This window comes from Lissotriton vulgaris, chromosome 3_1 (genome assembly GCF_964263255.1).
Source record: "Lissotriton vulgaris chromosome 3_1, aLisVul1.2, whole genome shotgun sequence".
Classification (NCBI taxonomy): Eukaryota; Metazoa; Chordata; class Amphibia; order Caudata; family Salamandridae; genus Lissotriton; species Lissotriton vulgaris.
In genome coordinates, this window is record NC_141689.1 from 341,617,730 (window position 1) to 341,643,246 (window position 25,517).

The 25,517-nt window shown below is 48.7% G+C and overlaps 1 protein-coding gene across 1 annotated transcript in view; it reads left to right on the forward strand.

Moving 5' to 3' along the window:
- The window catches only part of WDR70 (WD repeat domain 70), a 1,742,574-nt gene that overhangs the window by 503,494 nt on the left and 1,213,563 nt on the right, over positions 1–25,517 (forward strand). Inside the window, exon 8 of the mRNA XM_086960548.1 lies at positions 16,949–17,025. Within this exon, the coding sequence (XP_086816674.1) occupies positions 16,949–17,025 (77 nt within the window). The remainder of the gene's footprint in view (positions 1–16,948; positions 17,026–25,517) is intronic.

The following is a 25,517-nucleotide window of genomic DNA, read 5'->3' on the forward strand; positions in this document are numbered from 1 at the left end:
TATGACATTTTCTCGTATACGGCATGGGTCTCGCCTTGCTTGAGCCTTACATCTGTGCCTCTTTTCCCTCCTTTGGAGGTTTTCAATATATTTCAACACGCTTCAAAACAAGGCTACCTCCTGCCACGGCTGCACTAGGTGGGTTCCTCCTACGGCACCCGTAGTTGCGTGGTCGTCGCTCGCCCCCTTTTGCTAGATACATTGTAGTGTAGTTCCTATATTCCCAATAGGCTCTGCGCATTGGAATAGTGTATCCTGTATTTTAGCAAGTAGGACTGAAGTCAACTAGGTCTCTACCGAATATACTAAACTTAATTGTGTGTGTGCCAGCTAGCTCAGAGGTCACTTGTCCCAAGAATAAGAAATCAATCTCTAGAGTCGCGGAAACAATAGATAGTTATTTCACGCAGTCAATCGTGCATGCTTAGTTTCACCATAGGTGCAGAGAAATAGAGAGACGAGCATTTTCAATGAAAGGGTTTTTATTGAACAGTCTTCTTTCTCAAGCATAAGAAATTAACTGCTACAATCGCAATACTTAGCATGAAGTAAAGTGCGTACAGTAAAAAGAGTATTACAAAATAATATTGTAATAGCATGATATGGTTTCTAAGCCATAGAATACCTAAAATGCATAAAATACATACAGTGAGAAATAATGACTAAAAGTACTCAACTGGTGCTTCTAAAATACGCCTATCCCCGGTGTACCTAACCTAGGTCTAGTACAAGGGAAGAAGTAAGTGAGGTGTAGCTTAAGTTTAGTATTCTTTTGCCAAGAATCTATTCCAAGAATTCTCTTAGGGTTTAATCAGCTCCGTACCTTGGTTTAGAATGCAGGAGGTCTTGTATCTCTCTCTCAGGACCCGATTTCCCAGCAACCCGCAAGGGTAACCTGGAAACACTGGAGCTGGATTTCTTAGCTGGAGAAAGTACAGCATCTCCAAGTGCGTCAGCTGATGGGTCGGCTTCCTTCGGCACTTGCTGCAGCAGGGCGTCGAGCAAGTAGATAGTCGAACTGCTCCAAACCACGGTGTGTTTGTTTGGACAAGTGTGGGCATATTTATACCTTGAATGTGCCGAGTTTGACGTAAGATTGGACATAACAACGTCATTAGAGACATGATTCTCTGAAAACTCCATGATTTATTGGATAGATTAATATTCATGCAGGGGGAAGTCCCTGACTGCTGAAGGCGGGTTTTTCCAAGAAATCGTTGTAGATTTTCAGAACTAGTGGAAGTAGCCAACCTGTATTAGGACTACTTGAGCTATGTCTTAATATGTTTGTGATTTCTATGCCTATATTAGGGTACGATATTTTATACCTATATAAGGGCATGAATCTGGAAAATTACACTAGGGTCCTGAAACGCTATACAACAACATTATATCTGCAAATTGCCTGTGGGGTATCCCCTTTCTACGTCTCCACCTCTCTCTGCTACTGCGAAGTCTTGTCCTATGTCTCTGTGTTTCAAGGAGCAATTCAGTGCTTGTACTCGAGCTTGCCTCGTTCTGCACTTCGGTGCCTTTTCCTGCATCTTCGGCATTAAGGGTTCTTTGCGTTACACTCCCTGGGGTGGTCCCCTCGCTTCGTGATGCTTCTTTCTTGGTGTTCATATACTAAACAGTGCCACTCTTCTGTGGGGGTTGGATTTCTCCTCACAGTCGGAGGAAGTGATCTGGAGATCTGAGGTTCTTCTCAACAGATATGCGTGTTCCTATTGGCACTTTGGGTGCCTCTGCGTCCACTCCCTTCGGATTCAACCTGCAATATAATTCATGACAGGCACAGTATCACATAAGGCGAGAACTCTATTCTGCACCAACCTCATAAGCTAAAATCTAGTATTCCACAACTCCTAAACATAACTTGCATCAGGAAATAAACTTAGTAACATAACCCGCAGTAGGGAATAAGTCAAACCTAGACCACAGTAGAGAAATAACACAGTAGGTAAAACCTAGTAATCATAACAGCACATCTATGAGCATAAATCAAGTTGCATAAAACATACTACAAACATTAAATTTCCTAGTACCTATATGAAAATGACATTATGGCCTTGCGCCCTCTAAACCTAACAGTCCCCTGGGCCAACTGGCCATCCCTAAGGGGCTCAAATGCCCTTTGTTCCAAAGTCAGGGCTGGCTGCCTAATGCAGCAACAGTCACGGGGGGCACTTGGCACAAACCTAAACGTTGCAGCTGCCCACTACTTGCTGGGCAGCTGGGAGTCTCAATGAAGGCCTAAACGCTGCAGCTGGCACTAAGTGCTGCGCAGCTGTGCAGGCCAAGGTAGGGGCGAAGGAGCGCGTCTCACTCCTAGATTCAAAAGACATGTCCCCCTAAAATAAAAGTCCTAACCTGTGCAGCTGCCCACTACTTGCTGGGCAGCTGGGAAAGTTAGAAAACGTGGCATGGGCTCTCAGTAGCCCTTAAACAAATATGCCAACGTTGGAGCCACACGGGGCTCGGGAACAATATGCAAAGTGTTGGAGCCACACTTGGCTCAGTGAATAACTAATGTGCCCATCGTAGCCATCTAGGCTCTGAAATAGTGGGGCCAAACTGTGGAGCCATCTGGCTCTGACAAACAAATATGCACTCATGGAGCGCACTAGCGCTTTAAAAATGAAATAAGCCCTCAGGTTGGAGCGGGCATCGATAATATGCCCCTGATATGCCCCTCTGGTCTTTTTAGCAGTTATGGCCCTTTTAAACAATTATGGCCCTTAGTAAACATGCTCCCAAACTCAGTGGAGCGGCCTGCTCTCTTGGCGGGGACCGCTCGGAATCTGCCTCGTTCGAGCGGCCCGCTGTCAAGTGGGGCCGCTCGAAAAACAAACAGGGACAACCCGAGCCCCCTCCTTACCGGGCTCCTGGCGTGTGGTCTCTGTGACGCGGCGGGGCCCGGCACCAACAATGCGCCTCGGGCCCCCGGTGCCGTAACGCTCACACTGCGGGGCTCTTCACTCGCCCGCTGGCGCCTGCAGGGCTCTCCCTCCTTACTGGAGCCCTGCCTCACCTCAGCGCCCTACTTCACCCAGTCCCCCGTCCCGCGACTTATGTGTGGGGCCAGCAAGGCTCCAGGCTGCTGCCTCCTCTTCTGGCCGGGTTTCAGGCCCTGCCCACGTCACGGGCAGGAGTACCTGACTTCCGGTCCGGGCTGTGGCGGCAATACAAGGGGTATGCTCCCTCAGAGGAAAATATACAGCGGGGTGGGCACCTGCTTCAGATACGGCAATAAGCGAGGTAGGCTCCAGTCAGAGATAATAAATTAAGTCAAATGTGATCATGACGTGGGGTGGGCACCCACTCAATTAAAACATAAAAACAGGGCCATAATGCAGGGTGGGCACCTGCTTGCAAATATTAAAAGAAGCGGGCTGGGCACCCGCTAGGAGCACAAAGGGGCGAATCCCTACGTCGGGGTTCCTTCTGAGAAAGGGCTGCAGCCCAGCGCTGCGCGGTCCACGATCTTCCTCGGCAGGAGAGAGCCAGGTGCTCACAAAATTACAGCAGAAGTCCTCACAAGGCACTGGGGCAGGCAAAAGGTCTTGTGGCTAAAAGAATCAGTCCTCAGGGGAGAAATGAGCCAAAGGTCCTCTAAGATAAGAAGGGCATCCAGGCATCCAGGGGAAGGGCAGAACCCAGGGAGGCAAGTCTTCTCCTGGGCCCCAGCAACAGCACGCCCCTGGCAGATTCAAGTCCAGAACAAGAACATTTTCATGGGGTCACAGCCCCTCCTTTTATACAGCTAAATCCTTTGTTCTCAAAGGTGCAGGCAAGGGGAGAACCAAATACAACTGGTTCTGGGGCACTTTTTTTTGCTCAGCTCCCCTCTCTATTCACAAGACAGGCCAGGGACATCAGGGGGTGGAGCCAGCATTGTGGCACAGCCCTATTCAGGTCCCAGGTGCAACTCCGCCCTCCCATCTACATGCAGATCTCACTATTCACCACCGGGCAGACTCATCCTGGCTCCTGGAGCCAACCACACCAGCCAGCTCATGTCACTCACAAGCCAGACAGGCAATTCACATCTCAAAGCACACAGAAATCCCAACTTCCAAAAGTGGCACTTCTCCACTAGACACAATAAATCTGCACACCCCATCGTGCAGCATTTATCCTCACGAGTTCGCACGTACCAAACTTGACCCTTCACTCCCCACATATCAGGAACTACCATGGACACACATATCCCCCATGCATTCTTCTGAAAGAGCAGGCTACTCTCAGCACATGCACTCAGAGTGTGCCCACACTTAACACTGGGCCACAGTACTAAAGTGCGCAGAGGCCTAAAATCACTGCCACCATGCCAGAGGCGAAAGGCAAAAAGTCTAGAGGTGAACCTGCCAAAAGGCCCAAGTCCAACAGTGAATTAGAGCTGTTCAGTGGTGCTTGAGTTCACAGTGGGTCTCGCACCAGGAAAGTATCATGGCTGAAGTGCAAACCTCCCTATCTGTTTATTCAAATCTGCACTGCAGATGGCCCCTTGAAAATGATGATGGGTCGTTCATTCAGCACTTCACAATCTCCGGCTACAGTGGTCTTGGATACCTCCATGCTGGGCTAGGGGTGTCCATCTGGGCAACATGACCGTCCAGGGCTTTGGTCCATTTTGTATCAGAACCTGCACTTAAATTTTCTTGAGCTGTGAGCAGTCTGACTTGTAATGATGGTATTTCTTCTTTCCATCTCAGGGAGCAACATTTTTATTATGTTGGACACACCACTACTGTCTATTATATTAACAGACATAGCAGTGGACCCAATGTTTGGAGGCGGATTGCCTCTAGCAGTAGAAGCAGCAATAGAAAATGTTCCTGGTAGCGCCTCACCTCAAAGGTTCCCTCAGGGGGAGGTCAAATTCTCTCAGTCCTTTCTCAATGGAGGATTAAGAGTGGGAGCCCTAACCCAAAGATGGACATGAGCTTCTCCAGATTAGGTACTCATTTGTGGATATGTTCGCCAGAGATCAGAACATGAAGTGTCCTCCGTTTTGTAACATACTCTTCCCTCTTAATGGTTCCTTGTGGTTGCCTATAGGAGTGGTGGGTTTCAGGGCTGGCTATATGTATATCCACTGAATTTGATTTTCTCAAAATTCCTGCAGATGGGTAAAAAGGATTAGGCGCAGCTGTTTGATCAGTTCCTGTATCCCAGTCCTCGAACTCTGCAGCAGCACTGATGGGGATCGATTTGGTGCCAGCTTGAGTTTTTATGCCTTCCTAATGAAGTTTAAGATGTCATATTGGCAGACAAGAAGGCTGCTACCAAATCCATATATGCTAATTCCTGGAACAAATTAGCTCCATGGTATGTGATAAGGCCTCTACTCCTACTCCTTTAAACATCACCTTTCCGATGTTTTGCCCTACCTCCATTGGTCACTCTAGACACTTTCTAGTTGTTGACATCTGCTGGCCGTTACATTGTCATCTTTGCATACTTTTTACAAGCACTTTGTTATACATCTCAAGCACACGCACACAGTAATGGTACTTTTCCAGAGCTGTAATGCATGACTTCCTTAACTGGGACTTCCAAGCCCCAACCCCCAGGGTGGTATTCTTTGTAACTCATTGATACGATGAAAAATATGCAGAAAGATGTATTCATCAGAACAAAAATGTACTTACCTTTGGTCACAATATTTTTGGTGGAATCATATTTCTGCCCTTCCTTCACCTCTGTGAGTAAGTGCTGTGATTAATAAAATCTTAAGGTATGCAAATATATTATGTGCTGTGCTTGCCCCTTGGTTCCTCTCCCCACACCTTAGTGGGGCATGGAAAAAGATTCAGGAACAGATACTAGAGCAAAGGTTAGCACTTAATATACTTAGGTTACATCATGTTCAAAGTAAGGTCATGACTGAAGTTGCGTGGTGCCACCTGGCAACTTTGAAAAAAGATTCATAGGATGATGTTTTCTGTGCCAGTCTGAATGCTGGAAGGATATTTTGTAAGGTGGTGAATCTGCAGCAAAATTATATGTCCACAGGTTTTTCTTTACCAGTGTTCCCACCCTTTCAGTTGGTTCACTGGCAAGTTTTTGCATCAATCCATTTTTTCCATAGATTGTGTTTTTAAAATTGCCCCAACTCTATTAATTGTTAATTTACTGTTTTCATGAGGTATGTTGGGCTAAGTCTTGAACGAATGTAAAGCAGCTTGGTTTACCAGATTATAACCTCTTGAACGTCTAAACGAAAAGAGAACTACACAAGGTATATATTTAAAATATATATATTTATTTCTAAACACTCTTAGTAATCCCTTTATCAGATTACAGACCAAAGTACACAATTTAAATGCAATAGAACTTCAGTAAATAGCGCAATATACACCAGGCCCCAGGGGGGTACCAAACTGTTAGAACTGGGGGTCTCTAGTTGGCAGAGGTAAGTACCTTTGACCAAATAGGGACCCCTACTTCTAGTCAGGGTCTACAAACTGTAGATAACCTCTGCTCACCCCCTAGGTAGCTTGGCACGAGCAGACAGGCTTATCCCCAAGGCAATGTGTAGGGTAGTTGCACTTAACGCACACAATGATTTCAGAATGCACCACAAACTGACACCACACAGGTAAATATATCAAAAATATATCTTTATCCAGTTTAGGTAGTTTAGCAAAAAGCAATGCAGTACATAATCTTTTATATTCCTGTAAGGTTGCACTATTTTCTAGGAAGTCTTTATAACATTTAACTCTCAGTCTCACAAGGTTTAAAAAGCAATTGTAGCAGGCTGTAACACTTTAAAAGTGGCTCAATGTATGTTGTTTTTAGCGCTGTTCTACTGAAGCGCCTCCGTGGTCACACAAAAGAAGTCTCTCCTCACGGAGAGAGACCCTCACGCTGGTCACTCTGCAAGGACAGGGCGTTCTTCGCACTCGAACGCGGCTCTTCTTCCTGCCCAGATCGCCTTCGGTTGCGAAGGGGGAAGCGTCACTGTACTTCGGCTCTCCTCGCCTTCCAGCGTCGGCTCCTGGCGCAGTCCAATCCGTGGGCGGCTCCTCAGACGAGCCCCTCGTGACGTCACGGCTCCTTCTTTCGGCCAACCAATACCAGCGCGTGCCTGAGGATGGTGCTGCAGCCTGGGAACCAATCCCAGCTCGGCGTTTACTGAGGTGGCTCGTCGCTCTGAGCCAATCAGGGCTCCGCTCCTTTGGTTTCTCCTTCGGCGGTCCCGGCCAGGCACGGCGAGATTCTCAGGATGTTTCTGGCCCCGGGCAGCGGCGGTGAAATGCGGCACGTGGTTTTCAAGTGGCCAGAGGCGGGCAGAGTGCTCGTGAAGCCACCAACTCTTTTTAAAAGATAAGTCACGAGGGGAGGCACAACGATCCTCCGGTCTTCTGCCCTGAGGTGCCGATGAGCACACCGATCATCTGGCACGGCCAATAGTTAACAACTCACGCACAAGGAGCGACTGGAGCACGGTCTCCACAGCGTCTTGTTGTTTCTGGGGAACCTTTTGACCCTGGGTTCCAGGACAGGAGGCCAGATCTGCTCAGGCCCTTGGAGATTCTGATAGACACAGCACACAGCAAAGTCTTGAGGTCAAGCAGGTAGGGGTCACAGCACACAGCAAAGTCCCCTTCTTCTCTCCTTCAGTTGAGCAGCAAAACAGGTGAGCCCCAGAGCACACAGCAAGGGCAGTCTTCCTAGTTTCTTTAGCGGTTCTTCTTCTGGCAGAGGTTCCTCTTGATTGAAGAATCTCAAAATCTGTTGTCAGGGGTCCTTCTCTTATACCCCTAAAAGTCTTTGAAGTCTTTGTGCAAGTGGGCCTTGAGCCCGGTCTAAACCAGTTCTGGGTGTTGCTGGAGTACTTTGGTTTCCTGGCTTCTTCCTTCCTTTTAGAGTGAGGGGCAGAGTCGTCAGCCGCCCAGCAGGAGGTGGAGCCAGCATTGTGGCAGGCAGGCACAGCCCTATTCACTCCCAGGTGCTATCTCCTCCCACCACTCTAGTTGCAGATGCAGTCATTCAACCAAAGGCTGACTCAGACAACCTCCTGGGGGCTCCCCAGCCCCTGTCACCCTCAAACCAGACAGTCAATCCACAAGCAGGCCCAGGCACACAGAAAGGTTAGACAAGAGAACAGCCACTTCCTAAAAGAAATGTTCTCAAACACAGAATTTAAAAACAACCTTTACTAAAAGATGTGTTATTAAATTCTGAGTTCAGGGATATCAATCACTTATGTCCTATCTTGTTCCTGTGGGAAGATAGGCTGGTATCCATTGGGACCAGCCTCCCCCATGTTAGTCTATGGAGCAAGATAACCTTGCAGCAGTGATCACAAAAAATGGCTGCTGTTCACTACCAGAGCATGTTACCTGCACTAGTACATGCTATACCTTTCATATACACTGCACCCTGCCCAAGGGGGTACCTTGAGCCTTCCATAGGGGTGACCAATGTGTACACAGAGGGAAGAGTTAGGCCTAGGCAGTTCACTGACTGCACACAGGCACTGCGGTGGCAGGCCTGAGACACCATTTTAGGGCTACTCATGTGGGTGGCACAATCAGTGCTGCAGGCCCACTAGTAGCATCTGTCATCACCAGCTCTGGCACACCCAGTGCACGTTACTAGGGACTTCGTGGTGATACAAATATACCAATCAGGTACATCCAATCAATATGATCATTACCATAGGGAGCACTTACACTCTGGCACTGATCAGCAGTGGCAGAGTGTCCAAAGCATCTAAACCAGCAAAAACGAAATCCAGACAAGCATCAAAAATACAGGAGGCAGAGGCAAAAAGATAGGGGAAAACCACGGCAAGGGTGTCGGGTCTAAAACAAACCATATATTAAGAAAGTGGTATAAGAACCACGAATTGAGTAGACACAAGGCCTAGAGCCTGAAGAATCGCTGGGACTACAAGGAGCCACCCAAGTCAGTGACACAGGGGACCCACGGGGGACACGTGCAGTGTGAGAACACAGCTGCGAGACGCTATTAGCTCCTATGGGGAAAGTCGCGGTTGACATTTTTTTTGTAGAAAACTTTTTATTAAGAAGGAAAAAGGGTGTTCTACAATCACGTGGCATTTACCTCGGTCACTGAGCACTAAACATACATGATCCTGTTGACATCGCGCATATCCCTGTCCCCCCGCCCTCCCTCTCACTCTGATATGTCGTCCATTTCTGGCCTGGGCGGGTCACAAATATAGCCTCTGAATTTGTTCCATGCTCCCCATATTTTCTCCCATTTCCGGGGGCATCCTCGGTGAATGTACACCACCTTTTCCGCCATCATAGCCTCGTCCATATCTTTGCACCTGTCTCGGAGTGTCGGTGACTCCCTTGAACCCCATTTCCTAGCAATATTACGTTTAGCAAACATCATCCCCAATGTCACCCAATCCTGAGCTGGGTGGGAAAGATCATTCGGTTCCCATAGATTTAAGAGACTACGCTTTGGTTCCGGTACAAGTGACACCTCCACAGCATTGTTCTCATTACCTGGACCCAGTAATCTGCAATCTGTGGGCACTGCCAAATGGTGTGATAAAAAGTGCCCGAATTCTCGTAAGCAAAACTGATGTGTGGCCATCCCAATTTTATAGAGGTATCTGGTGTAGTATGTATGGTGAAGTATCTTTAGCTGCACTAAATGGAGCCTTGATGGTATGGTATGGCTGCTTCACGTGGGGATGACAGTGCTGTTTGCCAATCCGCATCGTCGAGATCACCCAATTCTGCGGACCATTTGTGTCTAAGTGTCAGCATCGGGTCAGGCAGGTTGTTGATTAGTTTACGATAGGTGAATGAAGTGGCCTTCTTGTGCATACATTCAGTCAGCAGCCTATCCTCTAAGGGGGTGGCTTCTGGTATGTCGTTACCAGGTGTGAGAACTGTGTGTAATGCATGCCTAATTTGCATAGATCTAAACATCTCAGTGGGTGCTTGCTCATATTGGACCCTCAGACGTTCGAACAAAACCATCTCACACCTCTTCCATAGATCCCCCACCATGGAAATACCTATCATGTCCCATGCCTGTAATCCCTTACTGTTTTTAAGCCGCCCATGCTGCAGTGTGGTCAAGAGCGGTGTCATTTGGGTGATAACCCCCTTGCATTTTAGTCTGACCTGCGCCGCATACCCTAGTGAACTGTGTGTGCTGTCGGTCCAATGAGGAAGGAGGATCTGCTTTTGTCTTATTGTACATACATGATTCCTGCTTCTCCCAGCCTCTGTCAGTCCGCCTGAAATGCTGGATGTTTCTGAGGTGCATGTATCCACTGATTGATTATTTTTAACTGGGCTGCCCAATAGTACAACTGTATATTTGGGAGAGCTATTCCGCCGTCGTACCAGCTCCTCACCAATTTATCCTGTGTTATGCACGCAGGTTTATGTCCCCAGAGTAGACTGGAAACATCTGCCGCTATCGTTTTGAGTATTTTCCAAAACATATAACAACCGGGGGAGTGCCATCATTTTAAAAAGTGCTCCTTTGCCCAGCAAAGTCAGCGGCTGGTTGCGCCAGAGCGTCGGGTCTTGCCTAAACCGTTCCAGGGGGGGCAGCCGATATCTCTGAATAAACTCCTCAGACTTGGGCGTCACATAAATGCCCAAATATTTAAAGGTATCTTCCGCAATTTTTAGTGGACAATCCTCAGGGAGCAATGGGGCTGGGCCCTGCAGGACGAACAAGATCGATTTAAACCAATTAATGGTGTGGCCTGACACCCGGCCAAAGATTTCGCAAATGTTTAGTAGCATCAAAATAGATAGTCTAGGAGAGGTCAGGTATAATAGCACATCATCCGCATATAAGGAGATGCGGTCCTCCCAGGTCATTGTTCATTTAAGCCCCCGAATCATTGGGTCCCATCTGATCCACGCCGCTAAAGGCTCTAGCACGAGTGCAAATAACAATGGAGACAGTGGACAACTTTGACGCGTTCCATGTGAGAGTGGGAAGTCCCTTGATATATGGCAGTTAGCTACCACATGCGCCAGGGGATGTGAGTACAACAACTGCACCCATGCGCAGAATTTTGGGCCGAAGCCCAGATGCCTGAGGACCGCAAATAAATAAGGCCATTCTACCATGTCGAACGCCATTCGCGCATCTAGGGAAAGGATAACTGCGGGTTCTTGGATGTACGGCATGCGTGCCATTACTCCATGCAGTTGTATAACAATAAATGGTGTCGCTCTGAGCAGTAAGTCTGAGCAACGATTACTGCATGCAGTCGTCTGATGTTAAGTGCTGTACTTCTGTTAGGCATAAACCCGGACTGATCCGGGTGAATTAAGGTCACAAGGTGTGGGGTCAAGCGTGTCGCAAGAAGCTTGGCAAGGATCTTACCCTCAGTGTTAAGTAAGGATATGGGTTGATATGCGGAGAAGTCCTCCGGGGGGGGGGGTTTACCAGGCTTCAGGATTGTTACTATGGTGGCCATGCGTTGATCTCGCGGTAGCTCCCCTGCACTCAGACTTTCAAGAAACATTCTCAGAAGATGTGGGCAGTTAGATCAGATGTCCTTTTATAAAGCTCGATGGGTATACCATTGAGCCCCACCGCCTTCCCGGATTGTAGGGAACTGATGGCTGACTGCAGTTCATCGACCATGAGATCAGACTCCAGTATGAGGGCCGCCTCCGCCGATAATGTGGGCATTTTTATATCTTCGATATAGGTCTGAGCCTCTTCTGTCGTCATGTGGGAGCACGAGGCATACATTTGTTCAAAATACCCGGCCAATGTATTTACTATATCTTGCGGAGCAGTCACTGTAGAGCCAGACGGAGTGTGCAGCTGCGCTATCGTTCTCTGTACCCCTATTTCATATATCTTGTGACGGGTAGCCTGCAGCCGCGCCTTAGCCACTTCTCGTTGGTGTTCCCTAAGTTCGCACTGTTTAAGGCGCAAGGCCTGCGACGTTGCTAGCGAGGGATTTTCTGCATGCCGATCAGTAGCCCTGGTGAGGTTAGACTCTGATATCTAACTCTTCTCACGCCTCACGTTTGACCTGTAATAGATGCTATAGCCTGCCCACGCACTACCGCTTTATATGCTTCCCACAGAGTGTTAGGAGATTGCACCAATTCACATTCTCCTGGAAGTAATGTTGTGTTACTGCAGTGATGTCTTTTAGTATCTTGGGGACATGTAAGTATCCAGGGTAGATGGGGTAGATGCGCCGTCTCACCTTAGTATGTGTTGTATAAGTCAGTGAGACTGGCGAATGGTCGGAAATACCTCGGGGACGGATCTCAATGTTTGCCAAGTTGGGAAGGCTTTCAGCTGAGGTTAGGAAATAGTCTACGCGGGAGAGGCTATTATGTACCCCACACTGAAAATTATAGTGCCGTGAAGTGGGGTGCCGATACCTCCATGCGTCTGAGTCCATGTCGTCCATGAATGCCCCCATGTGGGTAGTGTTCGCCATGTCCACTCTGGGGGGGTATCTATCCATGGTTCCGTCCACCACAGCATTAAAATCACCTCCAATTAACAGTTCCCCCTCCAGGAGACCCAGTATGAATGTGCTAAGCGCCGGGAGGGCAACCGCCTGGAGGGCTGGGTGAATGTACAATGATATTATGTTAAAATGTCTCCCTTCCCACCGACATGTAATGGCTGCAAACCGACCCTGGTCATCTATTCGTGTCTGTGTATGATCAATGAGAATTGTTTCCGCACTAAAATACCCACACCTCTCGAACCAGATGAGAACCGGAGTTTACCACCATTTGAAATCCCCAACGATCCATTCCCTTACACGCTGAGCCCACCAAATGCGTCTCCTGTAGCAGTGCCACTGCCGGCGCACAGCGCTTTAAATATTGTAGCACCAGGCCCCTCTTTATCTTAGCGGTATCTATATGAAGGGAAAGGCTCCCACACCCTGGCACCGGAAACACAGTGGTCAGAGCAACAAAGACACTAGGATGGGTACACAAGATCACAAAGGAGACACCCCTATGGAAAGGGACGTTGAAAAAGTGTGGGGCTTTAAGGAATGGAACATTATAGGCATTTCCGAAATTGGAGAGCTCCTTGAAGCGGGATATCTTATGTCCTTCACCTCCTTCCAGACGACTTATCATCTACACCACTGATACTCTAAGTACGGCCCGGAGTCCACTTGCGGCTCTCTTGATCTTTGCATACGGCCCCCAGGTGAACAGCAGCACAAACTGCAGTTACGTTTCTGAACAGTAATATTCAGAAAAAAAATGTAATACACAGGCAAGCATTTATTAACCTGCAAAAAAAGGCTTGGCCAATTTTAAAATTGTTTAAAAGGCTAAAAATCTTAAAACAAACTAGTTCAGATGGAGGTGCCAGCAGACAGTTACGGACCTTTTCTGCTGCGATGACATTGTACTTTAGAAAACAATTCCTTGGGTATCATCGACCTTAAAGGTTGTAATGTGGGTCAAACGAATAGGACATGATTTAAGTCTTGTATACAGGAGTTACATAAGTGACAAAGTATTTCCTGTCTGGCAATGCCCTCCCAAACTCCGGGTACAATTCTTAAAGGGAGTAGGTTCAGCCTAAGCAACAGAATAAATCTACGTACTCCATGTTTAAGGATCCATAAAACATATGGTTGGGGGTTTTTGTAGATACTACTCCTCGCAATACAATCATTATTACTATTCTCTGTGTACAATATAGTATCTCTTTCACGAGAAGTCGTCTTTGAAGTCCAATTGGAGTTAAATCCATTAATATAGAATCATCTGCATATTGCAGGCAGCTTAACTTTAAGTTTCCTAATTTAGGGGAATCCCCTTTGCTGAACCCCACTCTTCTTGGCAAATCATTATCATAAATAGAATAAAGAAGAGTGGCCAGAAGACACCCTTGCTTCAACCCATTATTAGTGTCTATTTTTCTTGAAAGGCCCTGTATTCCCCCAAAAACACCTGCGTCCAGGTGGAGGAGTGCAGTACTTCTCCTCCATCACAGACGACTTATCATCTACACCAGTGATACTCGAAGTACAGCCCGGGAGCCACTTGCGCCCCCTTTGGTGAACAGCAGCACCAACTGCAGTTTAGATCATCGACATCTCCTTCGAAACAGCGACATTCCCGGAAAGCTGGAAGCACACCGAAATCAACACCCTCCTCAAAAAGCCCAAGGCGGACCCAAAGGACCTCAAGAACTTCTGGCACATCTCCCTGCTTCCGTTCCCGGCGAAGGTCATTGAGAAAATCGTCAACATGCAACTGACCCGCCACCTCGAAGACAACAACATCCTGGACCCGTCCCAATCCGGTTTCAGACGAAACCACAGCACCGAGACAGCCCACATCGCCGCCACAGACGACATCAGGCACCAATTGGACAACGGCGAAACATCTGCCCTCATCCTCCTGGACCTCTCATCCGCCTGCGACACGGTCTGCCATCGCACTCTAAAAACAACGCCTCCAAGAAGCCGGTATCCAAGAGAAGGCCCTCGACTGGACCACATCCTTCCTCTCCAACAGATCCCAAAGCGTCCGCCTCCCACCTTTCCGATATGAAGCCACCGACATCATCTGCGGCGTCCCCCAGGGCTCCTCCCTCAGCCCGACGCTGTTTAACATCTAAATGGCCCCCCTCGCACAAGTGGCCTGCCACCACAACCTCAACATCATCTCCTATGCTGACGACACTCAGCTCATCCTCTCCCTCACCAAGGACCCACGCACCGCCAAAACAAGCATCCACGACGGAATGAAAGTCATCGCCGACTGGATGAGGAGCAGCCGTTTGAAACTGAACTCTGACAAGACTGAGGTCCTCATCCTTGGACCCAACCCCTCAGCCTGGGACAATTCCTGCTGGCCAACCACTCTGGGGACAGCACCGACACCCACCGACCACGCACGCAATGTTGGATTCATCCTTGACTCCTCCCTCTCCATGTCCAAACAGGTCAACACTGTCTCCTCCTCCTGCTACCACATGCTCCGCAGGATCTACAAGTGGATCCCGACCGAAACAAGAAGAACTGTGACACAGGCCCTCGTCAGCAGCAGGCTGGACTATGGCAACGCACTCTACGCCGGAATCCCAGCCAAACACCTACAACGACTACAGCGCATCCAAAATGCCTCCGTCCGACTGATCATCAACGTCCCCTGCCGCAGCCACATCACCCCCCACCTGAGAAACCTACACTGGCTCCCCGTCGACAAGAGGATCACCTTCAAACTCCTCACCCACGCACACAAAGCACTCCTCAACGCCGGACCAGCCTACCTGAACAGCAGACTCAGCTTCCACACCCCTCGCCGCCAGCCTCGCCCTCGCCGCCGTCCCCCTCATCCATCGAACAACCTCAGGTGGCAGATCCTTCTCCTTCCTCGCTGCCAAGGCCTCGAACACCCTTCCTACCCACCTACGGCAGGCCGAAGACCTACTCGCCTTCAGAAGACTCCTCAAGACCTGGCTCTTCGAACAGTAGCGCCTTGAGAACCTCACGGGTAAATAGCGCTCTCTACAAATAGATTGATTGAATAAACACTAATATTCAGAAATAAATGTTAAATACACAGGCAAGCATTTATTAACCTGCAAAAAAAGGCTTGGCCATTTATTTAACATTTTTGTAGACCTCCTTATACAATCCTTGACCCACCCAGACCTCCCACCGCCACTCTGCTGGCATCAATGCGGCCCGCGTGTCGCACTACAGGCCGTACATTGACGCCCCAGGGCAAATGTTTGCGAGTACCCATGATCTACACCCTTCCTAATTCCTTAAATATACCCAGCCCCGTCATGCTTGGCGAATTGAGGGCTTTGCTGACATGGATCTCTTGGAATACTCCCCACTTAAGGGCCGGCTTTCAATGGAAAAACTAGGTAAAGGGTTAGTTTCTAAGACATACTGCACTATCAACAACAGCAAGCCAAATAAACGGTCTAAACTAAGGGAGAGGTGGGAGTGGGCCTTGGTGAGTTTGAGTATATTGACTGGAAGGCTGCTCTGATGCACCTGTGGGAGGTGGCTATTAAGGCATGCCTTCGCCTCATTCAATTCAAAATTTGCCACAGGGTCTACTGACCATTCAAAATGGGCAAATGGTTGTCTCCGTCTTGTCTTCGCTGCACGACGACAATAGGTTCCTTTCTAAACACAATTTGGGACTTATCCCACATACAGATGTATTGGACCGGGATACCGGGATTATTCAGAAACTTTCCAATATACTAGATACCTCGATCCCGCTTGACCTGAAATTGATCCTAATGAGCATTCCAAATGAAATTGACCTTTCCCGATTGAAGCTCCTGTTGTGTTCCTTATGACTTGTAGTGGCCAAAGAGATATAGCGAGACACTGGGGCATACCAGAGACTCCCTATCTCACTGAATGAAGAAATGGGATGGACATTTACATGACGGCTGAAGGTGACATACCAGAGTAGGGGTTGCCCTAGTATATTTTATAAGATCTAGGGCTGATGGAGGGCGTTCTATGGGTTGGACCTGATGGGAGCCATGTCAGGTATTTTGATGTGTCTGGAGAGGACTGTGGCGGATAGTATATCTACTTCATTGTGGTCCCTATAATGTCTGGGGTATCCTCTTTGTTTGTTTTTATTGCGTTTAGGTGCCTGGTTGCGGAACTCACATTGTATATTAAGGTCTCTGTGTGTCTGTGCAAGAAGTATGATGATGATGCTTCTGTTTCGCTCAACTGTTTCTCAGCCTTTGTTTTACTAAATATGGAAATAAAAATAATTATAAAAAAATAAGAATAAGCATTAAATAATGATTATTGAAAAAAAATGTAATGTGGCTGTCTTCTATTTTCTGAAAATAAGATTGTGCATGGATTCTTTTTCATACCATTAGTTACTGCAGTGGGTACTGCTTCATTTATTAAATGAGAAGTAAGGAAGATAATAAAATATATTTTTGATATTTAAACACACATTTATTTAAATAGGGCCACACCTCAATGTTGCATGGAGGATGCTGGCACCCAAAAATAAAGGAAGAGTTTTTGACATGTTCAAATGATGGGTGAGTAACATTTAATATTTTATAAATACTTCTTTAATTCTACTGCCTCCATTTTGATGTAGTAGCTATGTGCATCACATCATGACGTTTTAAACATGCATGCTTGCCTAGAAAACGTTTTCACTCCTTGAAATCCAGCTCATTCTCACCCTCCTCATGCTAAGTGTCTGTAGAATTTAATTACATTTAGATACGCTTAGTTTAAATAGATTGTTACGTTTAATTGTGTACGCATTATGTGCAATACACCTATGTTTACTGTTTATTTCAATTTGTGTGTCAGGTTGTCATTGTCATTTTTGTTTAACTATTGCACTATTAAAATAAATGGATAGTGTGCACGACCACGCGGAGTATTTGGCAATATGATTTGTTTTACATGAATGACATCTTAAAAATTAACCATAATCTCTCACTATAGCCTGAACTACAATCAGAAAATCTATCTCCTTTGTACTTTAATGATAAATACTGAAGTCGGTTTTTGCCATGCGAGGATGAATTCTTCTCTGGTGTGTCACCAGATATAAGCCAAGAGACCTTCATACCCTGAGCAATCTTTTTGTGGTTTTCATTTTACAGAAACATAGATAGGAACCACTGGCATCATGAATTTCTTTCCACTTCCATAACTGCTGCAGCAAGGATTTGATGAATATTTGTTTTAGCCCTCCATGCACCTTTGCAAATGTTTGCTTTTTCTAATTCTGTACACATTTTCAGTCATTGCATCTCTCATCAGAAGGCTTTGTAAGATTTAAATAAAAAAATGGTGGCTTGGATCCCACCAGGGTTGCCGAAAATTAAGAATCAAATAAGTTTTCTGATCCAGGCCTTGCATTATCTTGGTAGCTCTCCCCTGGACCGCTTACATTCTCCTTCTCTCTCCTTTTGAATCCGTAACCTAGGTGAGGCCAAAACTAAGAATCTAACAGTTGGAGTATAATTTCTTCTTTTCTGATCCTCCATCCTCTTTGAAGTCCTCGGTACAATCTGGCCGCGGAAGAAGCATCAGGGACCCCTCCAACCTTCAGATTAGCCCCCTCTGCAGACTCTGTGTTAAAAACACAAAGATACTCTACAAAAAGTCAAGTTGATTTAACCTATTCATATAGCCCAAGACCGATCAACTCCTCCTGGTGTGCTCAAGTTCCTAATTATGATTGCATTAAAAAAAACATTCTTAGTATCCCCATTATTTTTTTGATTTATGACATCTAAGTAAAGTAAATCAACACAGCAAGGCAACGTTAAAAAGGACAGCAGATGGTGTTTTTTTTTTTTTTTTTTTGTTTTTTTTGGTGTAAAACTTTTATTGATATTCATCATCCACGTTACAACAGTATAATTACACAGTAATCATGACAGGAGATAAGAACAGAATGTCACGTACTTTTACACAGCTATTCAGCCGACAACCCTCCGGTCCGGCAGCACAGGATGAGGATGATATGGCAGACCATCAGGATGTAAAGATCGGAGTCATGAAGTTTTACTTTTAAGGTTCATTTTTGTTTTTGTTCCATTTATGAAAAATCAAAACCAAACCAAACATAGTGGCTCAATAGTAGTGTATAGACATGAAGCAATATAGAACATAAGATGCTAGTAGAACACGCCGACCCCCAACCCCAGGCCTACCCCCTTCACCCCCCCGCATAGCGTGAGCTGAGTTTCCAACTATAAGAGTACATTTCTAGTCCTACCCCGCAGTGACCCACAGGTTAAGCAATCATTCCCTCCTCATCTTCTGAATCCTCGTCTTCATCCTCCTGCAGCGGGTCACACAGGTCCCCTCTGTACCTATTCCAAGCCTCCCACACCTTGTTCCACTTCTTTGGGTTCGCTCTGAGTTTGTAGACAGTTCTTTCAGTTATCATCAATTTGTCCATGTTTTTACACCATAGCGCCAAAGTAGGTAGCTCCGCCACCCCCCATCTCTGCGCCACATCACGCTTCGCCACCATTGTTCCAATTGTAACCCATTGCTGTTGTCTGAGGTTAAGATCAGTGCCCTCCCATATATTCAGGAGACAAAGGCGCGGCTCGGGTGTGAGGGAGGTATCAAGGGCCTGTGAGATCGTGCGCATGACCTGCTGCCAGTATCTGGCAATGAGAGGGCAGCCCCATAGTGTGTGCAATAATGTGCCATCCTCCCCACATTCCCTAAGACAACGAGGGGAGTCAGCCCTGTGCATTTTGTGTAGGGTGGTCCTCGTATAGTACGTTCTGTGTAGTATTTTTAACTGTATGAGCCTGAACCTGGCCGAAACCCCAGCCTCTCTCGGGGACGCCATCGCAGCATTCCAATCTGTCTCATCCATAGCACCCAACTCATCCTCCCATTTTTCTCGCAGTTTCTGTAGGGGGTCTGGGAGATTATTTAGCAATTTACGATATGTGAGCGAGGTGGCCCTTGTTTGCATGTAGTCCGTGAGGAGCCGGTCTTCTAGGGGGGAGGATTCCGGGACTGTAGTTCCCGGTTCCAACACCGCCAGGAGAGCGTGTCTGATTTGGATATATCTGTATGTTTCTGTGGGGCCCAGGGCATATTGTTGTTGTAGTTGCTCGAATGGAACCACCCCTGTGGACGTCCAGAGATCTCCCACCGTAGAGATGCCTATATTGTCCCACTGGGTGAACCCTTTACTGGTCCGTAGGCAGCCCAGTTTTTTGGTATCCCAAAGCGGGGTAAGCTTCGTGATGATTCCCTTCCACTGTAGCTTGGTGAGGTCCCTGTACCATAAGGTAACTGTGTGTCTAGTGGGGCCAATCAGGTCCTTAAGGAGACTTGGGTTATAGAGGGGGGCCAGGAGAGTTTGTGTTCCCAGTTGGGCCCTGTCCGCCATGTAAGCCGGGTCAGTGTGTGATGCATGGATCCACTGGTTGAGTACCTTGAGCTGGGATGCCCAGTAATAAAGCTGCACATTCGGTAGCGCAATTCCACCATCGTACCAGCCGCGGTTAAGTTTGAGGTGAGCTATTCTCGGGGGACGCTCACCCCAAAGCAGAGTGGTGACAACTGCGGTGATTTTCTGCAAGTAGGAGGGCGGGATCACAGCTGGCGTATTTTCAAAGATGTATAGGAGGCGCGGGAGCGCCATCATTTTAAACAGAGCAGCGCGGCCTAAGAGTGTGAGTGGCAGGGACGACCAGTGTCTCACGTCTGCCTTCAGACGGAGGAGGGGGGGTGTCAGGTTCCGGTCGGTAAAGACGGCCGTATCGCTAGTGACATGGATGCCCAAATATTTGAAGGAGACATCGGTCACCACCAACGGACAGTGTTCAGGGAGGACTGGCCGAGGGCCCATCAAAACATAAAGGACCGATTTCGTCCAGTTGATTGTGTAGCCAGAGGCCGCACCGTGTTTGTCGCAGAGTGCCAATAAAATCGGAACACTCAGTTCGGGGGCTGACACGTACACCAACATATCATCCGCATACAATGATATTCTATCCTCCCAGGTCTCCGTCCATCTGATGCCCTTCAACAGTGGTGTTGTTCTGAGAACGATCGCAAGGGGTTCAAGGACCAATGCGAACAGCAACGGGGATAAAGGGCAGCCCTGGCGAGTCCCACGCGCTAAAGAGATCGCTCGGGAGATATGGCCATTGGCGGCCACGTGGGCTATTGGGCCTGTGTAGAGTAGTCGAATCCATGATAGAAACTTCGGTCCGAAGCCCATCCGATGCAGAACTGCGAACAGGTACTGCCACTCTACCATATCGAAGGCCATCCTGGCGTCTAGTGACAAGATGGCCGCCGGTTCTGTCAGGGAGTGTGCTCGTGCCAATGCGCCGTGCACTCTACGGAGATTCAATGCCGTACTCCTGTGCGGCATAAAGCCGGACTGGTCTGGGTGGATCAGCTGGGATAGGTGTGGGGTCAATCTATTAGCAATCACCTTCGCCAGGATCTTCGCCTCTGCATTGATGAGCGAGATCGGGCGATAGGATGTACAACATTCTGGAGGCTTATCAGGTTTTGGGATAGCTACTATCGTTGCCAAGCGCTGGTCCAAGGGTAGCGTTCCGGTCTCACGGCAGTTCTCGAACATGGCCAACAATGGTGGGCTTAGTGTGTCTGACATCGTTTGGAACCATTCGATTGGTATCCCATTGGGGCCCAGCGCTCTGCCCGTGTGCAGTGCGCCTATCGCCGTATGGAGTTCCTCTACCGTGAGATCCGCTTCTAACTCAGTTTGCGCCTCCGGCGTTAATACCTCCACTTCTACTTCTTGAAGTGCCAGTTCCGCCTTTTCTGCCGTGACCACCACCTCTGGGGTGTACACCCCTTGGAAGTGGTCTGCCAGGAGGTCAACGATCTTAGGAGGGTGCGTGTGATACATCCCCATGAGGTCCCGTAACTGCAGAATATGCCTGCCTCCGTCCCGCTTTTTGTCCAGCCAAGCCAGCAATTTGTTGGCTTTGTCGCCCACATCATATACTCTGCATGCTGTCGATTCCATACGCTCTAACACCCTTCGGCGGAGAAGGTCGTCGTGTTTTTGCTGGCAGAGAGTCAGCGCGTGTCGGGTGGTCTCTGACGGTGTGGTCATATGAGTCACATTAGCCTGTTCCAGCTGCAGTTCCAGTTCTACCAGTTCTAGTTTTTGTTTGCGTTTATGATCGGTTATGGTCGCAATGGCCTGGCCCCTTAGTACCGTCTTGTATGCTTCCCAGAGAATCGTCGGTGAGGACACCGACCCGGAGTTCTCCTGGAAATAATGTTTAGTGGCAGTTTTGAGGGATTTTCGGATCGGGGGAATTTTTAGATAACATGGGTAAATGGGATAGAGACGTGTGCGAGCCGTGGCCGAACAGGACAGTGCAGCGATCAAGGGAGAATGGTCTGAAATACCCCGTGGCGCAATCTGTACTTTGTCAAAAGTGAGTTTGCCGCCCCCCAGTGTGAGAAAATAGTCTATGCGTGACAGGCAAGCATGGGTGGAGGAATAGTACGAATAATGGCGATCAGTAGGGTGAAGTTGTCTCCAAATGTCTACCAGACCCTGTGCCTCCAAGAAGTCCTTAAATTTCGTCGGGCCAGTAGGGAGGGAGCGAGCCGGGAACCTGTCCATATCAGTATCAGCCAATGCATTGAAGTCTCCGCCCACTAACAGATCCCCTTCCGGGAGTTCCAAAAGAAATTTGCCTAGGTCCGGAAGTGCCGATGAATGTAGCGCTGGTGGGATGTACACAGACACCACGTTAATGAGCACGCCCTCCCATTGCCCACACACCGCCGCAAAGCGGCCATGTTTGTCCGCTTTCGTGGAGTGATGTATGAATCGTGACGCCCTCTTCACCCAGACACCCGTCCCCCGGGACCCCGAAGTAAAGTCCGAGTGTATTAACATGCGGTATCCTCTCCTATCCAGAGCTTTGGTGGCCACCCCCACTAAGTGTGTCTCCTGGAGGAGGGCGATATCACAGCTCAGTCTTTTAATACATTGCAAGACCAGCCCTCTCTTCACTTTATCTCCTAATCCCCGAACATTCCAGGACACTACCCGCAGCGGTGGTACCGCCCCCACCCCAGTGTCATGCGTTACTACAGCAGGTCGTGGGGGATCCGCCATATTGTGATCAAGCGTGCAATTGGGTGACCTAGAGGGTGGGACGGAGCCATATCAAGTAGGGAATTCCCCATCCCTGTGCAACGATTCAGTGTTCGAGGATCAGAGGCAATATACCCGGTGTCAGGAATACGGTCATATGTGACCACTAGCATTTTCAAAATGAGAAGTAGAGCCAAACAGTTCAAACCAATCAACCAACATAACCCCCCCACACCCAACATCCCCACCCTCCCTGCTTCCCTGCTACACGGACTCCAAACTGCCCGCCACCCCAATTTAGCAGAGTGCTTAAACCCACCCCAAAGAAAACACACAGTTACTTGCTCGTTGGGGGTGAGGAGCACTCCGGAATTAGCGACCCCTCATACCCTCCACGGAGGCCCTCGGCCCAGTGTCCTTGGCGGTTCCAGCCGCAGTTCCAAACTTCAATAGCACGTACATGTGTTCAAGGGTCCACCTCCAGACTCAGAGTAGCCTCATCTCGTACCGGAGAGCTTCTGCCACTGTTCGTACCCTCGGCTCCTGCAGCGTTGCGATCAGAGTGAGGCGAGCCGTTCTTAGTCCGTCCAGGACGGCGAGAGTGAGAAGCAGGACGCCAGCCGTCCAGCCAGTCTCGCGCAGTGCTTGGGTCGTCAAAAAACCATGTCCTGTTCTCCGCCACCACCCGAAGCCTGGCTGGGAAGATCATAGAATAAGGGAGTTCACGTTTCCTAAGTTCCTTTTTAACATCCAAGAATGTTCTTCGCCGCCTGGCCACCTCCGCCGTGTAGTCCGGGAAAAACGCCACTGTTGAGTTGAGGATTTTCACCGGTGGCGAGACACGTGCCGCCTGTAGGATGGCGTCCCGGTCGCGGTAGTTAAACAGTCTCGCTAGGATTGGCCGCGGCGCGGCCCCTGGTTTTGGTTGACCTCCCGGGACCCTGTGGGCTCGCTCCACAGAAAAGAAGGTCGATAGGCCTTTGGGTTGAAGATGAGCCTTGATGAGTTCCTCCACGTATAGATCCGTAGCCCTCACACCTTCAGACTCTGGAACGCCAAGAATGCGTACATTGTTCCGCCTGGAGCGGCCCTCCTGGTCGTCGAGCTTGTCCTTAAGGAGCTTGTTTTCCGCCATGACCGCCTCCATGGCCGTCTGCAGTTCCGAGACATCCTCCACCAGCGATTTTGTGACAAGCTCTAGAGAGCCTACCTTTTCGGCCATCTTGTGAAAGTCAGCGCGGATAAGGGTGATCTCGGTCGAGATAGAGCCCACCGTTGTTTGGACCTGTGAGAGAGCCTTCATGACATCGTCCAGCGTCGCCTTCTTCGTTCCCCCAGACTCGCCCGGTTTTACGGGGGGAGTTCTTCCCTCCGCCGGAGGGGAAGCGGTCCTATCGTTTGTGAAGCGGTCGATACGAGTCTGGGTTGTGCCGCCTTTCACACCTTTCCCGGCCATCGTTCGGTCGCGGAGGGAATACAGTTCGTCGGTCCGGTGGGGTACCAAGTGAATGCGCAATCACTACGCTGATCTCGGTTCAAGATGGAGGGGGCTTCCGTTGCCAAAAGCGAGACGCCTTGATGGTCCCCGCAGGGCAGACTGTCGGGCAAAGTTCGGTTGAAAGTCTTGAGAAAGTACGGCCACCCTTCCAATGAGTCTTCGCTGGATATAGCGAGCCGAGTGACGCGGAGCAGGGCCGCCACTGGGTGTGGGCCTCTTGCGCCGACCACTTCCTGTCTGTAGCAACCGAGCAGGCTGCACTTCCGGTCGGTCTCAGCGATCACTTGAGGGCCCGGAGGTGGGCCTGTGCTCCGGTTGATTCAACATTCGACGATAACTCCGTCATCCAATGTGCGATTTTTGTCTGGGAGCCTGCCGCCAGTCCCGCCCGGTCCCGGGCATTCGGTGCTGCCGGTGGAGGTAACAAATAGTCACGGATTGTCGTGCGGATAGATGGAGAGGTCGCTTCCTCGCCGGAGCTAGTCCTCTATGCTGCCGCCATGCTCGGCCGCCAGCCACGCCCCCCCAGATGGTGTTTTTTGAAGTAAATGAAAATAAAATGTGAAGAAATCACCGATATTTGTCTCTGGGAAAGATGGCAGCCGTAGGGTAAAGGTTTAATCAAATGACCGGTATTTTTTGGGGCGGAGTGGAAACACAACTAACACAGGCCAAACAACAAAGGGGAAATGTCCCACAACCATTTACATACTCAAGTTGCGTGTCCTGTGCTGGATTGCAGGCTGGGAGGACAAATTCTCATGTGGCTGCTGATGGATCCGGCGGGTCCCACCTTGCAGGTGCTGTCAAGTTGAGGGAAGGGTCATGGGGTTGGTTCCACTCCAAGCCCCCTTTGTTTTTGACTGCTGCTTGAGTCTGTTGCAGTCTGCACGCTCGCTTTAGAGCAGAGCAGGGACACACTGGTGGCTGGATGGTTGGCTGGAACATGCTGCAGGCGGCGACCTCTGACCCCAGTGAGCACAATAGGGTGCGCTGGTGGTTCCAAGGCCTCTTGTCCCGATGGCTGGCACAACGATATTGGTGCTGCGTTGTAGGAAGAGAAGGGAAATCCAGAGAGAAAAAATCTCTCTTTAAAGGAGTTGCCTTCCCACTACTAGTTAGTGTTTCTTGACAGAAAACCATTCATCTTTACACAGATTTTTGGCCATAAGGGAATGGAGCATTTCTTCTATCCTAACTTGGGTGCTGTGGCAACTGAGTTAAGAAACGAAATATCGTTCCTTTAGAACAAGATTGAGCCTTTGTTCCTAAACACCGGATAAATGTAGCAACCTACGGGTGTTTCAAGTGTTTGTGGAAGAACAGCTTCAACACTGCACTCATTCTGTAGCACATAACATGGTTGTATTGAATGACTGAATGCCAAGATACTAAAGTCATGCAAAAGGCAGTCATCCCAAGAGGCTTTAGGA